This window comes from Hoplias malabaricus, chromosome 2 (genome assembly GCF_029633855.1).
Source record: "Hoplias malabaricus isolate fHopMal1 chromosome 2, fHopMal1.hap1, whole genome shotgun sequence".
Lineage (NCBI taxonomy): Eukaryota > Metazoa > Chordata > Actinopteri > Characiformes > Erythrinidae > Hoplias > Hoplias malabaricus.
Genome location: NC_089801.1, coordinates 22358667 through 22376744, shown reverse-complemented (window position 1 = coordinate 22376744; position 18078 = coordinate 22358667). Strand labels below are relative to the sequence as shown.

The window sequence follows — 18078 nt, the reverse complement described above, 5'->3', positions numbered from 1 at the left end:
GCACGGCATGTTTTAACTCCATTAACTGCTGGCTGTAGTACTAACTGCAGAGGAAGTATGTCAGAGTATGTATAAGTGTCTTTGCTGCGTAACTGTATGATGGAGTAAACAGCTGTAGCTTCTGTTCATCAGTATTTCAAAGAGAAATGAAGTATATCCTCAACAGACTGTTGTGTAAACTGCTTAAGTTAATGGCTGAGGGCTGCACTTTTACAGTAATAAACGAATTTGGAAGAAGCTCTTTTGTTTGTAACTAAACGCAAGTTATTTCTTCAGGAGAATCTATATTTTATGAACAAATAAAACAACTGTGATTAGTAACGACAAACAACACGACAAACTAGACTTATGTGATTATATTTTTTAATCATCTGACACCCTTACAATATTTATATGTTCATTTAATCCCACTTTGTCTGTGTGTATTTATACCTAATGGGTATAGATAATGAATGTGCTACAGTGTTGTTCCCAAGTAAGTAATGCACAGTGACAGAGCATTGGTTATTTTGGCTCCACACTCCAGTAAAGTGCCACTTTTGATTTAAGTGCCTTTAAAGCACAGCCTTTTTATATGTTCTACAACTATTTCTGCATTCCAATAATTACATCACCACATAACTGGCCATAAAACAGCTGATCAGCCAGGTGTACAGACACTTAAAATGTTCATATCCTACAATTCGTTGCTTTACATTTTTCTGGAAGCTTTGTGTGACTTTAAGCACCTAAAAGCAGCCATGATCTATTTTAAATGTCCAACTTTCAACCTCTTTCTCTCTTAGCCTGCTCTTAGAACTTATATATATATATGAACATACTCTATTATAATTGGCTGAAGGTGGTTGTGGTTGTGATGTCACAGTGCACGGGTCTTGTTTTATTATTGCTAGGCCTAGCTCATATACGGGAAGTTTAAAGGCTGATTTAGGGTCAAAATATAGTGGACATGTTTTCCCCTTTTCCACAAGCGAACACAGTTCGGGGGGTCTTAATTAAAAGTCTATGACATTCTTTGGTCAAAAAAAAAAACACAAGGATCAAACCTCACAGCAGAATTCTCCCTCAGTCTGAACAGCCCAGTTCAGAATGGCCAGTTTCAGCATCTGTACCTTTAAATGACAATGAGCCTCTCTCTGTTCACCCCAAACCCAAGTGCACAGCAGTGAGGAGCAAGGAGAAGTAGCCTTTTTGCTCAGTTCACTTTCTTCTCTGTATTAATTTTCTCTCTATTCACTCAGTGCTCTTATTTCGCCCATTTTTCTTATAGTTTGTTTTGCCCCAATAAAGCATGTCTTTGTGCTGTCACATAAACGCAGGTGCAGCTGTGTGAGTGGAGAGACTCAGACAAGGGGGTGGGTCAGTTTTAAAGTGTTTGTACCCTATGTCAGAAGCAGCATGAAATGATCATTTGTTTACTGTATTTATCCCATGTTTGCAGACTTAGGAGGGTTTCACATGACAAGCATTCTACGCGCTTGGCTTTGAGCGGTGTTTGCGTCATCAGCGCACGTTTTTTAAGCAGGCTTGTTGCTAACTGGCTAAATTCATATGTGTAATGGCATTGCAAATATGAAATTGTTAGCCTAGTGCGAGCCTGGTAATTCGCCATTCTGTGTTTATCCTCACTATGTCGTGTTATAAGCGGTGTTATAAAGCTCTGGGTACTGGGAAACTGTGAGAATTCGTTTCTCATCCATATCTAATGTATCTGTCAACCCACAGCGCTGCTTGTGTTACGTCATACACTTCAGTCCATGTCATTGGCTGTGCTTCGGAAGGGTCAGCTCCATAGAAAAACAATGACATAGCAAGCACTGAGGTTTTGCCGCGTATCACGTGAAAGTGCCCTTAGGCAGCCCACAATAAGCTGGATGCTCTTATTTCAAAGCTCCAACAAATTAATGTGCACAAGCACTGAACAAATACTTTTTTCATAATATGTCTCCCTTAAAACACATACAAAAGTCATCACTGTCAATAATGTAGACTATAATAAAATTGCAGCTCTTGCAAATTGAGAAAGTGATGTAAAAATATCTCAGCTCAACAGTATACAGTAATAGAATGCCGTGTACAGTCATCTGGCCATTCTCACCTGTCTTTAACATCTTTTAACTTCCCGTCTGTTTGACCGGACAGAGTGTCTGCTGCAGCTTGACTTCCATCTCCAGCCTTTCGGTCTGAAACACAGCAGCCCACTCCATTACTGAGTTAATCACAGTGACTCAGTACAGTCACTCAATGGATGAAACACATGCACTCTCTCAAAACATTCAGAGGGACACACAAGCATTTCGCCCCTAATACATCTCACTGACTCACATATACCATGTTCCATGCTCTTCTATTTTCTTCTAAACTGAATAAAAGTATTAGTTAGGTCAGATACTGTTGTCGTATGATTAGGTCAGGAACTCACAATGCCACTAAAACTCATTCCATAGCTACTGGATGGACCTTAGTGATTTTAGAGAATGTAGTTCCACTGTCACACAGCCCAGTGCAAATACCCCCTATACTTCTGCAGTGCTGAGGGCAGATTAGCAATGATAACGTCTCTATTCTCCCTATTACAGGTCAGAGGAGCATCACAATAATTTTGAAGCTATAATTTTAAAGTTGCCGTTGCTTTAAGTAGAAACTTGTAATCATTTATCTGTTTTTACATTTTGCACTACTCTGTTGTTGTGATATAAACTGTGTGTATGATTTTGATGCAGACATTCAGCTTTTCACACTCTTTAAGTGACTGAATGAATTATGCAAGATATAAAGTACCAGAAATGCTAATTAAAATGTGCCTCTAGACACATGAAAGTTACAATTACACAGAGCTATTCAAAACCCCAAAATCATTTACCATGTTTGGGACATAAGAGAGTTGCTTAATGCAGTGCTGTACACTCAAAACACACTGTTTGAAAATAGAGACCAGAACTGACCAAGTGGCAGATATAGCTGGACATTAGGTCACTCCTCCAACGCTATCTGTTCAGTACAGTGCCCCTGCCACTGCACCTGTGCACTGGGATCCACACATACCACAGAGACAGAGCCCCCTGTTGGTTCAAACCACAACACTTCCAACTGCCACCCAGGTTTACCTTGAGGTCTACCATCCAAGAAATGGCCAAACCTGAACCTGGAAGAGCCTTATACTCAATATTCGCCTTTGTACTTACGCACCTTCTCGTGACAAGGCTTCCAGAATGTTCCTGCAGGCATTGGCCAGGTCAGAAATGGACTGCCACTCCTCTTCTGATGAATCTGTGGTTTCTGAAAGAACTAGAAGACAAAAAAAAAAAAAAAAAAATCTAAAGTAAGATCTACAATACAGACAAATTAACACCAGTCAGGGGACACAAGAAAAGAGAGATGGGTAGTAAATAGTCACCTTTACTTTAATACTTGTAAAAACAAAGTAATGCTTTGTATTTCCCTGAGTATTTTGTATCTGGATGTTACTGAATTTATTTTTTCATTCATTTTGTCATTCATTTTCAGTAATCGCTTCATCATGGTCAGGGTCTCAGTGAGTCCGGGGCCAACCAGGAATTACTGGGTGCAAGGCAGGAACAAACCCTTGACAGGGTGCCAGTTCATCTCAGGATATCACACACTCACCCAGTCTCTCATAACTCACACCTATGGACAATTTCACATTCACCCAGTCACACCTGTGGACAATCTCACACAGCCATTCAACCTATCCGCAAGCGTTTTTCTGCCTTGGGAGGAAACCCACACAGACACAGGGAGAACACACCAACTCCCCACAGGCAATGACCCAAGGAGAAAATTGGACATCCCTTAATTACAATTTATCCACTCATATTTAATTTCAGATTCCTTTGCTGTGTTCAGTTTCTTTTTGTTTTGTCGGTGTGTGACACACTGACTTTAGCTAAAGCTTTTTTATTTTGGACCCAAATGCTCCAGAAAGTGAGGAACCGAATATGACTCAGTTACTCTGTTCTTAAATAGGTTAGAGCTGCTACGTTTGTACTTCTACTCGGGCTGTTTTAAGCTTTTATTTTTAATTGTGTGTCTATTGCTCTACTGCTTCTTATGATGTAGAGACGGGAAAAGCCACAGCACTTCAGCTCTGATCTATGACCATTCCTAACCACCAGGGGGCACTTTTACATTGCTGTGTCTATGCAGTCGTCACAGAAATCAGATACCAGGCTAAGAGGGAAGCTCCTGAGAAGCACAGAGCATTCTGTCCTGAACTCTTCCCCTCATAAAAAACTCTGTATTAATGGAAAGGTCACTGAAAAGCATAAAGCTGCATATTATCTGTTCATTAATGTTGTGACACTTTGCTAGAATGCTGCAATGTGAAACAGGCCTTCTAACTAATCACAGTTCTTTTTACTCTGTGCTCTGAGCCTCCTGACCAATCGCAGCTCTATATGTTGGTTTTATTGAGCCCAACAGAGAGCAGCCAATCAGAACAGAGCTCTTTTACTTATATCTGTCTTAATGCAACAGTAACAAACAAGCATGTTTAGTTGTCAGCGATAAACAAAGGTTGGAAAATGTTATGCAAAAATGGCTGTTATGACCCCAAACCATCCAAAAGTGAACAAACGATACACAGGATATTTCATATATTGCAAGATTAACAGGAATATGTATCAATAACTTCAAAACACTAGTATTTAGTTCATAGTGTTCAGCCCCACTATAAAGAAAGGTAGAAGAGCATCCACCACGAGGGCAAGGAAGAGAGCAGATGGTCCAGAGAGAGTCTCTTGATTTGGTGCCGGATAACACCCTCTGCCCCCCTTTACCCCTAACCTAGCCCCCATCTGTCCTCCCTTCATTTTGGGATATGTGGTGGTGGAGGTGGTGGTGCAGGGGGTTAAAGAGGAGGAGGGGCCTGGGGACAACTGCGGGTAAATGGAATAAAGGGATGGAGATGAAAGAGGAGAGGACAAAGAGAGAGAGAGAGAGAGAGAGAGAATGAGAGAACGAGGGAGGGAGGGAGGGATGGGTAAAGAGTGGATAATACAGAGGGTTTTAGGGAGAGAACAGCTCCTGAAGGCACAAAGAGAAAAAGATTGGGCTTAATTACGAGGGTGATTTTGGGGGCTACCAGCATTGTTCCGGTCCAGCCACGGGCTCTGGTTCAGGCTCGGAAAAGACCCCCACTCCACAGAGAACAAGGCTCCGTTTACAGCAATTAACAACTAGCGCTATTCTCCCCAGCCACACTTCTGTACATGAAGCCTTTGGGCATTTACAAACACACACACACACTCCTGCTACACTCCAAAGCAACCCAATCCTAGGCTTACAGGCCAAAGCTGTATATTATCACATTTTATAAAGGCTCATTTGTGCGGGGCAAAAAAACAGAACAGTGTTAATGCACCCCGCCCAAAGAGGATCACGCTTCAATTGCAGACATTTAGAAACAGTACTAACAACAGTTAAAACCTGTATGAGAATTTGGCCGTCTGTACACAAGGCGCTCTTAGATGCCCTTCACTTTTTTTTATGTGGGTGTGTTTTTGTTATAGCACCGAATTAAAACAGTGGTGGCCACACATCAGTGGTTAGACCCTTTTTATTTTTTTTAAACACCAGGACTGATTCCTAGGCTATGACACTCGAGACTACTCTAGCTTATTCTGTCTTAATTTAGATAACTAGCTCTGCATGGTCTGTGGCAATGATGTGCTGATACAGGCACACTGTTAGCATGATGCTTACAGCTCTAGTGCAAAACTAATGAAGCCTATATATTTCATATTTCTCGCATGGCTGAACTCATTAAGGCTAAAGTTAAAACTAAATTATAATTCTTTTACAGGAAAATAAGGCATTAATTAAGCAACAGAATGTGATATAAATGACCCAAAGCAATTGGAGTTAACATTAAGTCCTCTCTTAGTAACCCAGAGGCTTTAGAGGGGTCTTCATTGCATAAAGCTGTTGTGAATGTGTGGAGGGGCTGATGATTCAGACTGCAGCAGCACTCACTCTTGGTGATGGAGTTGTGAAGACTCAGCGCTCTGGAGTTCCTCTCAGCTCTCTCCATACACTCAGAGCGGAGGGGGACGTCGCTCCCCGAGGGTCTCTCTTCACCCCCTTCATCTTCCCCAATCTGGATAGAGGGAAGGAGAGATAGAGAAATAAATGGCAATAGACAGAATGAGAGAATTGAGAGAGAGAGAGAGAGAGAGAGAGAGAGAGAGACAGAGAGAGAGAGAGAGAGAGAGAGAGAGAGATACACTCAAGGTGCTAAATATCGACTCTTCCGGTGAGTAACACCCATTGGGGGTGATAAGCGAGAAACAGAGGGATACAAAGGTTGGAGGAAACAGGAAAGAGGGGGAGAGAGTGAGATTCAGAGAGAGGACTCAAGGGTTACAGGATGAGGGAAGAAAAGAGGATGAGGTGGGTGTGGGACAGCGAGATGGAGAACGAGTGAGGACAAGAAAAAGAGTGGGAGAGCGAGGGAGTGCATTCGAAAGGTTAACACCACTCTGCAAAATATGCAGTCTTGGCTGAATCAGCTCACAAATATAGAGCGTTTACATGATCTGATCTACAACACTGACCCGGTGTGGGACGAGAAATCATTGCTGGAAGAAACCTCAAAAACTGCTTGGAGCTTTACACTAAAATATTCATTTACTGTGAATGGGTAAGTGGATGAGGTTTGTTTTATAAACATGGGGAGGTGGGGTGGTGTAGTTATCACATAGAACATATTATTTATTTTATTATCTAATTATTTATTTTAAACACCGCGACCCTGAAATGGAAAAGCGGAAAAGAAGATGTATGTATGTATTTTAAATAAATACACATATGTAAGTTAAGCGATAGAGCACGAGAAAAAAAAAACTCCCCCAACCTCCTCCATCATCTTTGTGTGATCTTCAAGGTAAATACACTTCATAGACCCAGTTTATTTCTTTACATTCTCTTTTATTATGTATTGTTCTTTTTTATACATTATTTAATTCATTCATTCATTATCTGTAACCCTTATCCAGTTCAGGGTCACGGTGGGTCCAGAGCCTACCTGGAATCATTGGGCACAAGGCAGGAATACACCCTGGAGGGGGCGCCAGTCCTTCACAGGGCAACTTCACAAAGGTGGGGGGGACACTTTAGCGGCAGAGCAGCAGGAGAGAAAAAAAGCTTGAGTATTGATCTTTTTCCACGAGTATTGATCAATACCAATACCGGCGTTGGTATCGATATTATCGATATTTGGATCGATCCGCCCACCTCTACTACGGACACTTTTTTGAGTCTCCAATCCACCTACCAACGTGTGTTTTTGGACCGTGGGAGGAAACCGAAGGAAACCCACGCAGACACGGAGAACACACCACACTCCTCACAAACAGTCACCTGGAGGAAACCCACGCAGACACAGAGAGAACACACCACACTCCTCACAGACAGTCACCCAGAGGAAACCCACGCAGACACAGAGAGAACACACCCCACTCCTCACAGACAGTCACCCGGAGGAAACCCACGCAGACACAGAGAGAACACACCACACTTCTCACAGACAGTCACCCGGAGGAAACCCACGCAGACACAGAGAGAACACACCACACTCCTCACAGACAGTCACCCTGAGGAAACCCACGCAGACACAGAGAGAACACACCACACTCCTCACAGACAGTCACCCGGAGGAAACCCACGCAGACACAGGGAGAACACACCACACTCCTCACAGACAGTCACCCGGAGGAAACCCACGCAGACACAGGGAGAACACACCACACTCCTCACAGACAGTCACCCGGAGGAAACCCACGCAGACACAGAGAGAACACACCACACTCCTCACAGACAGTCACCCGGAGGAAACCCACGCAGACACAGCGAGAACACACCACACTTCTCACAGACAGTCACCCGGAGGAAACCCACGCAGACACAGGGAGAACACACCACACTCCTCACAGACAGTCACCCAGAGGAAACCCACGCAGACACAGAGAGAACACACCACACTCCTCACAGACAGTCACCCAGAGGAAACCCACGCAGACACAGAGAGAACACACCACACTCCTCACAGACAGTCACCCGGAGGAAACCCACACAGACACAGAGAGAACACACCACACTCCTCACAGACAGTCACCCGGAGGAAACCCACGCAGACACAGAGAGAACACACCACACTCCTCACAGACAGTCACCCGGAGGAAACCCATGCAGACACAGAGAGAACACACCACACTCCTCACAGACAGTCACCCAGAGGAAACCCACGCAGACACAGGGAGAACACACCGTGTATCTCATGTATCACCGTGCTGCCCTTTATACATTATTTGTTATTTATAAGTGACATTTTTCTTATTTAAAAATATGTAAAAATTGTTGTGGTTTTTGGGGGGCTGGAACGGAATAATAACATTTCAATTAATTTTAATGGGGAAATTTAATTTGATATACGAGCAAATTGAGTTACGAGCTCGGTCACAGAATGAATTAAATTCGTAAGTCAAGGTATTAACATATATATATTCATAATAGTCAGTGCAGAAACGTGCAGTTTGAGACATGGCCAAAGACTAACGTTAACTTCCTGCAGGTTTAGAGCGCTTTCTCACAACCTGAACACAGCTAATATTAACGTTAACTAACTCTCAGATCCGCCTCCATTACATTAACAGATACAACCTCTTTAACAACTATAATTCGTCATCATGGTTATCTGTTGTGCTCTCGTTACTGACCTCAAGCCTAGAGCTGGTAAAAAATAATTTTATAAAGAAGACTTTGACCGTGAATCGGAGGCCAGTGAAGCTGATGATTGGAGCAGCTTTTTATTAAAACAGGCGCCTTAACGAAGGCTTAAAGAAGACCCACGTTGTCTGACTCTCTGCCAAAACGCATTAATCTCGGTGGCGCATTTTCAAAACAAAAGTTTTTGGAGGGGGACAAATGCAGCTGTTTCCAATTGTATTCTTCCTACGTGGTTCCTACGCCAATGGGCTGCTGAACAAATGACTATGCCTTATCACTGCATCAGTGACCGCAATGAGCCTGTTTTGCACTACACATCTTTTCAAAACGGGGTTGCATGCTTGATACTGCCACTCTCAAGCCATAAAAGTTATACACACCACTGCCCTGTTGTACTCCAGGCAAGCCAGCTACATTTTCTCCTATGTCCTTTTAACATGTTTAAGGGCTATTACTGAATCCATTGAGTCTCTGATTTTGCACAGTACCATACCTCTGTATAACTATATGTATGTATGTGTGCGGCATGTGTGTGTGTGTGTGCGCGCGGCGTGTGTGTGTGGTAAATCATATTTTGAGGAACAAAACATTTTTACACACTCACATTGTGGGGGCATTTCACCAGCTGGTCCCCACAATGTAATCATTACATTTTTAGGTGAAGACATGTTTTAGGTTTAGGGTTAGGGTAAAAATGAAGCTAGTAGTACATATGGAAATCTTAAAGGTAAGTCTCCACAAAATTAATGAAAGTCTATGAAGTGTTCTGACCTGTCCCTCCTCCTCCAGAGGCACTTTAGGTTTCACGGCCAGTATAAGGTCAGGGGTTGCGTCTCTCAGCTCTCCAGGGTTTTCGTAGATGTGTCTTTTCACCTTCAGTCCAACGTTATCATACACATGACTGGAAGAAACACACACACACATAAATTAGGCTGCTGTTAAACTTGCAGCCTGTTCATACCAATCTAGTCCTCACAGAGGATCTAAAACGATTATGTGCTGTTTGGAGCTGGGGATGTTTCGAGCCAGGAAAGAGCATTACTGCATGATTAAGGTCAAACGGGTCTCTGCTCTCCAGAAGCTGGTTTAGAATTATTAAGAGCAATGCAGGACCATTTATCTCTTTATTTATATTTTATTTACTCCCCAATTCACTAATCACTAGGACTCTCCCATCATACAGTAAACAAATAAACAAAATTCACATGCTCCCTCTGAAACACATGAAGCCGCCCGTGTTGACTAGCATTGTGCTTGTGATAAAAGGGTGAGTTGAGAAAGAAGGACGTCCTATCCATTGAGAGAGAGCGAGGACAACTGTGCTCTCTCTCTCTGACTCGCAACATCTGATCTCATGAAGACAAGACACACCCTTAGACCACTGCCCAACCGGGAACCCTGGTCTCATTATTAACATGGTCGACTGACCAGAATCAGCGCTTGCATTTTCAGCACAGCTAGAGTTTTGCCTTTATGGCATTGTCACTTATATCGAGAGCAGCATTGGGAGTGTTGTCCAGGCTTGGAATCAAACTCTAGTCCACAGTGTGGAATGTAGCGGTGTTGTCCTCTGTGCAACACCAGCAGAGAAATGCAGTGATAATTGTTGTAGTGGAAAAAAACATTTCCATTTGGAAAATAATTAGCAGACTGTGTTTAATGAAAGCTCAACTTTCAAAGTAGAAATGATTGTGTGCTAATTACTGATGTAAACACAGAATGAAAAAGCAATATTATTTATAAAATTCAGAGGATGTCTTCTTACAATCTGCGCGCTGGAAAAAGCTCAGGTGTTTATTGGCAGCCCTGGCTCCATAAATGGGGAGAAACTAAAGGTTTTTGGAGGCATTTGGACGGTGCAGAGAATATTGACTTTTTCTTGCTGTAGCTATTACTTAAGGTGGAACTGACTGCAAATGAGGGAGACCGCTAACTGTAGTATGAAAGTAAACACAGACGGAAACTGCTACAAAAAAAGAGTGGTTATTCAAAGAGTGAATAAAAACATACAGACAAGTTAAACTTCAACCACGAAAAAGTCATCTTCTTGCTTAAACATACTGTTCCACATTTAAAGATGCTGAACTTCTAAATGAACACGGGGGTGGGGGGATGTGTATTAAGAGAACTTAGCAAACCTATTAAAACATGAGGTCCTATGTGCCTCGTTTGACACTGCTGCTTTCTCTTGGTGAGCTTTTGCTCGTTCTCTTTTAAAGAAACGGGTGCTGAAACTGGTCGCTCTGAATAGGGCTGTTTAAATGTGGGAGAAACCTGATGTCGTGTTTGATCCTTGTGGTATTTTCACAAAAGCTGGTCATAGACATTAAATTAGGACAGTTGTCCTCAAAGTTGGGAGTGGGGGGTATGACTCTAGGCAGGGTGTGAAGGTATTGCAAGGTAAATGCAAATTGATGCATATTTAAAGGAATGAAAGATAATATAATTAATTATTTTAAGTAATTATTTGCAGTGCAATACCCCCAATACTTCCAAAAGAAACACAGTACAGTTTCTGCAGTGCTGAGGCCAGAGTAGCAAAGACAGAGGCTCTAATCTCCCTTTTACAGATCAGTGGAGCATCACAACTGATTTTGAACCTGTAATTTAATGTAAAAAGAGTATAGTGTTCATTTAAAAACACACATTCATTGTATTTTTCTTTTTCTCTTTTTTTTAATACTAGTCATGGAGTATGTCTGTGAGCCAAAAATCTAGTGTTAAACCCTCTGGCATTCATTAATGTGTCAATGCATTAAAAAGCGTCATTTTAGTTTTTTTAAGCTTGAAGCCTACTATATTCTGCTGCAAGTCATTTTTAGTGCAGCGCTTTGTTTAAACTGGGTCTTAGAAACCAGTCCTCTGTGCAAAAATAGCCCAGTTCCCACACATAGCAAGTGTTACAGTGTGGAACACGCCTCTCTCACTGAACTTCTACAGCACTTCCCTCTGCCTCAAAGCAGCTGTAGTGACGTCATACAGAAACAACACCAAGATAAAGAATTGGTCTTCATCCCACACAGTGCACAAGTGTTAGACCCTTTCTCACAGATCCCACCTTTAAAAAAACCCTCCTTTTCAAAGAGGAGCTTCAGTTCAAACACTCAGCGCTCACTTCAGCACCAAAGCAAAAGACACACAGTTGTTCAATCATCGGGTTGAGGTTTTCAGTGGGAGGTGTGTGTGTGTATGTGTGTGTGTGTGTGTGTGTGTGTGTGTGTGTGTGTGTGTGTGTGTTTGTCACTCTGGGGTTACACAACTGCTCTACTCAGCCTTGTGCTTCCTGTATTTTAATGAAGGTTTTTGTAATCACACATGAATCATATATTAAAAGGCAGATCTGCACAAACTTTGCATCCTACGCGCCTTTAAAAGTTACATAGTGCAGTTACTGCAGTTCTGAGCCTTGACTGGCAACATCAGAGGCACTTTTCTCCTATTACAGGCCAGCGAAGCATCACAAGGATTTTGAAGCAAAATTTTAAGATAAAAATACTACCTAGTGTTGCTTTAATTTCTATTAAAAGCACAGAATGCACTTAGGTCAGTGTCTACATTTAAAAATCAATGTTCAAATGTTCAAATTAGGACATCTCATTATTATTACTATTATAAGAGAAGCATCAATGAGACTCAAACAATATTTGACTGCTTTCAGCCTGAACACAGTTCTGGGGGCTTAATCTGTGACCTGCTTTGTTCAAAATACCACAAGGATCAAACAGCACAGCAGTGTAATCAACCTGTCTAAACATCCGTGTTCAGAACGACCGGTTTTACCACCTGTTCCTTTAAATGACAATGAGCCACTCGCTGTTCACCCCGGCCCTTAGCAGAAGCTCTGGTTTTTAGCCGTTTTCAATCAGTTGTTTTTTGTCTCAGTTTCTTTGACTTTTTGCTCTCTCACATATATACAGTTCCAACGCAGTGATTGGAGAAACTCAACCGAGGGGGCGGGACAGTTTTAAAGTGTGTGCACTAAAATGCAGCACAAAACAACTCCATTTATTTCCAGACTGTGTCTGTGTGTGTACCTGTCAATGATGTCCTGATAGGATGGGGGTCTCTCCAGTGAGTAGCTGCGAGTAAGGACCATAGGGGTGACCTCCTGGCTCTGGGACAGTGGGCTGTCCTGCAGTGAGGCAGCCCTCAGCAGAGGCAGGGTGGGGGGAGATAGGAGGCAGGTGGAACCCCCTTGCATTGCCTCCCCACTCTCCTCTCCCTCCTCCAGCTCCTCCGCCTCTCTTCCGTCCGGCTGGGTCACGCTTACTGACTCCTCCCCCTCTCCTTGCTCCCGCTCCTCCTCCTCCAGCTCCTGAGCCTCCTGTGTGGACATTTCCTCGTCCTCCTGCTCTCGCTCGTCCAGCACCCAGGCCTCGCCCGACTGACCCTCGCCAGACTTGCTCTCTGCGTCCTGGATGGACTTCTGGTAGAGTTCAGAGAAGCTCCTAGAAACACAAATACATGCAGTGTAAGGTTGCGGATACTGGTATTGAACTTTGTGACTTTGGTCTCTGCTCCAGTGCTGGTCCATTTTGGCTGGGAATATATGTCGCAGGGATGTCTAAATAATTTTGGACAGATATTTGGATTTCAACATGAAAATTAAAGGAACTATAGTTACAAACAAAACAGGCACTGTATTGTTTATAATAGAGGAACAGTGCATGTTCCCTGCCACTCGAACGTTAACGGATGCTTGTCTGTTTGCAATATCAGTTGGGTTGCCAGATATTTCAACATTTATCCGCCCTAATGAGACATTACTCTGAAAGAGAGCGGAGCTCTTGCTTGTGCTGCTGGCAGCATGTGGCTATTTTTATCCTCGCTGTCACTGTTTCATCAGGTTTAGCAATTCACAAACCAGGAGGACTGCATTAGGTCTGTCCATCTGCCCAACTACGGACTCTCTCTCTCTCTCTCTCGCTCCGTGGGTGGGTGTGTGGTGGGCCTGGGTGTGCATTGTTAGGCATCATTAGTACAATCGATTAGTGGTTCTCCAGCTGGTGGAAGGCCGCTTGAAACAACGTCATTAACAATAGAAGGCAAACTGACCCCTGGCTCTTTTCTCCTCCTCCATTCAAGAGTGCCCATCTCTCTCTCCATCTGCTCCCCGTCTCTCCCTCCTTCCTCTCTCTTTCACTCACTCTCTCTGTCCATCCTTTTGCTCGTCACCCCGCCCATTCCATTTCTCACCCCACCTCGGTGTCCAGATTCTCGCTTTTCTGTCCCGAGAGTCGTGTCCATGCTCCAGAACATCATGAACACTCATCGCTCTCAGTGCCATGTTTTCTACGTTATCCGTCTCTAATGGTTTGGAATGCCGGAAGTGTAGTGAAGCTTTGCTGACACAGATCTTTGAATATTAATCCGTGGTGGTGGTGTTGAGTTTTTAATTTTGTATCCGAATGCCTTGTCTTTTTTTAACCCATTAGATTCTGCGAGTTTTATTTTTCATTTTATTGTATAATGCATTTATTTGCATTTATTGAATTATGTTTCCATGGCCGCCCTTGTATTTAATTCATTCATTCAATCATTTATTCATTGTCTGTAACTGCTTATCCAGTTCAGGGTCCGGAGCCTACCCAGAATCACTGGGCGCAAGGTGGGAACACACCCTGGAGGAGGTGCCAGTCCTTCATAGGGCAACACACACCCATATATTCACTCACACATACGGACACTTTTGAGTCGCCAATTCACTTACCAACATGTATTTTTAGACTGTGGGAGGAAACCGGAGCACCCGGAGGAAACCCACGCGAACACAGGGAGAACACACCAAACTCCTCACAGATACTCACCCAGAGCGGGACTCAAACCCACAACCTCCAGGTCCCAGGAGCTATGTGACTGTGACACCTACCTGCTGCACCACTCCCCCTTGTGTTAAATATATTATGAAAATTCATTCATTCATTCATTCATTCATTCATTGGCTCATTCATCCATCTATTCATCCTGATCAAAATCACAGTGGGTCCAGAGCCTACCTGGAATCACTGGACACAGGGCATCACACACTCACTCACACACTCACACCTATGGACACTTACACACAGCCAATCCACCTGCCAACGTGTTTTTTGGACTGGGAGGAGACCTGCTAAGGCACTGGGAGAACACACCAAATTCTTCACAGACCTGCACTCAGCATCATTTCTTCATGTCCCACCTTTTCTTTGACTATGACTACAGCGATGCTTAGATAAAAGAATTAAAACAGAAAAGTGAGCTATCACACAAACAGCGACATTGCTTTGTTCGGCTGTAGTTTTCTCTGTTCAGCTGCAGGGAGCTGAGAGACAGAGGCTGTATCTCAAATCCCGCTTACTCTCTACAGAGTGAACTACACAGGTCATTAAACTAGGCCTTCCGCAGCCCTTATTTCATGACCTACATAGGGAGTAAGGAGCCATTTGGGACTCAGCCAACCAGGCGACATGATTAGGGGATGGGAGAGGCCTGGGCAGTTCTCCTCTGGCCCATGGGGCTGTGCAGTGGTGTCGCATTAGCGTCAGTGTGAAAAGGAGGCGGTGGTGGATACTGTGTCCCACACGTGCTTGTCCTCATCCTATGAGCGCTGGGGGAGTGGAACTGAAGATGCTAAATAATTGGGTGAATGTTCAGCAAAAAACAGGGTAAAATATTAAAATGAAAATGATTTTTTTCATAAAATGCTATGAAATCTCAGACCTACTCAAATATCATATTAAATCCAATGAATTATGAAATGCTATATCTTGTTAGCTTCCTGATTAGACCAGTTTGATCTCATGGGCTGATTAACCAATTACTTGCCATGACAATCAATAATCGATTACTGCAATGGACAGTGCATAATACGTACATCACAATGCATTCTGTATTAGTGTCTAACTCCCCAACCCCTCTCTCTCTCTCTCTCTCTCTCTCTCTCTCTCTCTCTCTCTCTCTCTCTTTCTCTCATCTGTCATCATATCCAAATCACTCTTCCACCACAAAATTAATACCCTTCCTCTGACCCCCCCTCCTCCTCTCTCATCCATGCAGTCATCCATCTATTCCCCAGTCTGATCCACTCCATCACTCACTTCACCTGCCTCAACACCTCTCTCTCCATCTCTCACACACACACTTATTCTCTCTCATGCTCCTTCTCTTTTTCTTTTACTCACACTTCTTTTTCCTTCTCACACTCTCTCTCACACATTTCTCTGTCTGTCGTTCTGTCTGTCTCCCTCTCCCTCTCTCTCTCTCATTTTGCCTCAGGGTCCCTCCTACTGCCATTAATCATGTCTCAGCCCCCCAAAATCCACTTTTCCAATTTCACAGCAACATCCATCACTCCATCCTCTCTGCTGTGCAGTCTCCCTTTCTCTCTCTCTCTCTCTCTCTCTCTCTCTCTCTCTCTCTCTCTCCTCTCTCTCTCTCTCTCTCTCTCTCTCTCTCTCTCTTTCTGTTTTATTTCTGAGATTTCTTATTTCTAACACGCTAAACTAAATATTGTTCTCCTTTAGCGTCTCATATGCATTGGAGTGTCATTAAAGCAACAGTGAGTAAGGTTTAATACTTTTTGCTCTTGGGCTCCCCCTACAGTTACAGAGTGTAATTCACACTACTGTCAAACAGTACTGTCCTTACAATAAAGGGGGAGAAGGTGTGAGGGGGTGGTCATTCCCTGCCCACCTCCAAAAGATACATAGTGCAGTTTCCTCAGTGCTGAGCCCATAGTAGCAATGACAGGTTCTCTGTTCTCCATAATACAGTTCAGTAAAACATCAGAATTATTTTCAAGCTAAAATTTTAACCTTTTAACTTTGCAGATTCTGTGTTAATAATTATGCAACAAAAATGTGAACTGCTCGCTGTACAGCTATTATTCTGCAACTCTTAGACGTCACCATTTCTGTAGACAGTAGCAACTGCATTTCATAATTTGGGGAATAAAGAGGGCATCCAGGGCAAGATGGTCCATCTCTCTCTCTCTCTCTCTCTCTCTCTCTCTCTCTCTCTCTCTCTCTCTCTCTCCGAGGTCTCTCCTTCTCTTGATTTCTGCTGTCTACTTCTCTAGTTGAGCAGATATGTAATAAGTCTCTCACCTGCGTGGCTTTCCGTTCTCGTCTGGTGGGATGACCGTGATGTGGATTTTTGGGGCAGTCCTCAGCAGCCTGCTTCTCTCCTCCAGACTGAGGTGGACAAGCGGCTGACCACAGAGCCGGACCACGCGAGCCCCCAGCTGCAGGCCACCGCTCTCAGCGTAGCCAAATCGCTGCAGATCCGTCACAAAGCCCTCCTCGCTCATCAGGAAGCCCGGCTGACCCACGCTGTCCCGCAGAGGGGTCACCTCCCGAGCCTCGCAGCCCCTCGTCACCAGCTGCAGAACAGGACAGATGTTATAGGACAAATAGTGTGTTATGCTGATGTTCAGCAGCTGGAAGATGTTGGTTTAAGAACAACTACTTTTAAATATTGTGTATTCCTGTTATAACAAAACCATATCATGGCTGACACAGTGGAGCAGCAGCTAGTGTCGCAGTCACACAGCTCCAGGGTCCCAGAGGTTGTGGGTCCGAGTCCCGCTCCGAGTGACTGTCTGTGAGGAGTGTGGTGTGTTCTCCCTGTGTCTGCGTGGGTTTCCTCCGGGTGACTGTCTGTGAGGAGTGTGGTGTGTTCTCCCTGTGTCTGCGTGGGTTTCCTCTGGGTGCTCCGGTTTCCTCCCACAGTCCAAAAACACACGTTGGTAGGTGGATTGGTGACTCAAAAGTGTCCGGAGGTGTGAGTGTGTTTGTGAATGTGCGAGTGTGTGTCGCCCTATGAAGAACTGACACGTGAGAATTGCCCCACCTCCTTGCCTGAGTCTTTCCAATCACAGCACTGGACCCGTGTTTATGTGAATGCGCAAAGACAAGGGTAAACGGCTAAAAATCAGTTAAAAACAGATCTTCTGCCCCTCACTCCTGAGCTGAGCTCTGGCTCATTATGATTTAAAGCAACTGGGGCTGAAACTCGCCACTCGTCGTGAACACAGCTGTTTAGACATGGCGAACACTGCTGCAGTGCTAGATCTTTGTGTAATATTGACTGAAGCAGGTCACAGACATCTTAAGAACCCACAACTGTGTTCACTCGTGGAGAAAGGGTAGAATACATTCCCTTTAAATTCAGATTAAATTACTTGTTTGATTCAGTTATCAGTTCTATAATATACTGGAGGGCAATATATCTTTAGTCCCTAAAAATCTAAACAATGGAACACTAAAAAATGGCTAACTCTAACAAAATAACTGCATAGGTTTCACTTGGGCAATAATTTAACAAAGATAAATAATGCATAGTAAGACGTAACAA

General features: G+C 43.6%; 1 protein-coding gene across 5 annotated transcripts in view; it reads right to left on the bottom strand.

Moving 5' to 3' along the window:
* The window catches only part of sipa1 (signal-induced proliferation-associated 1), a 90998-nt gene that overhangs the window by 15884 nt on the left and 57036 nt on the right, over nucleotides 1-18078 (bottom strand). For all 5 annotated transcript variants that reach the window (XM_066651838.1, XM_066651860.1, XM_066651866.1 and 2 more), the window contains exons 9-14: nucleotides 16830-17104; nucleotides 12780-13193; nucleotides 9517-9646; nucleotides 5995-6118; nucleotides 3190-3288; nucleotides 2099-2183 (exon numbers count right to left, since the gene is read on the bottom strand). In XM_066651838.1, the coding sequence (XP_066507935.1) occupies nucleotides 2099-2183; nucleotides 3190-3288; nucleotides 5995-6118; nucleotides 9517-9646; nucleotides 12780-13193; nucleotides 16830-17104 (1127 nt within the window). The remainder of the gene's footprint in view (nucleotides 1-2098; nucleotides 2184-3189; nucleotides 3289-5994; nucleotides 6119-9516; nucleotides 9647-12779; nucleotides 13194-16829; nucleotides 17105-18078) is intronic.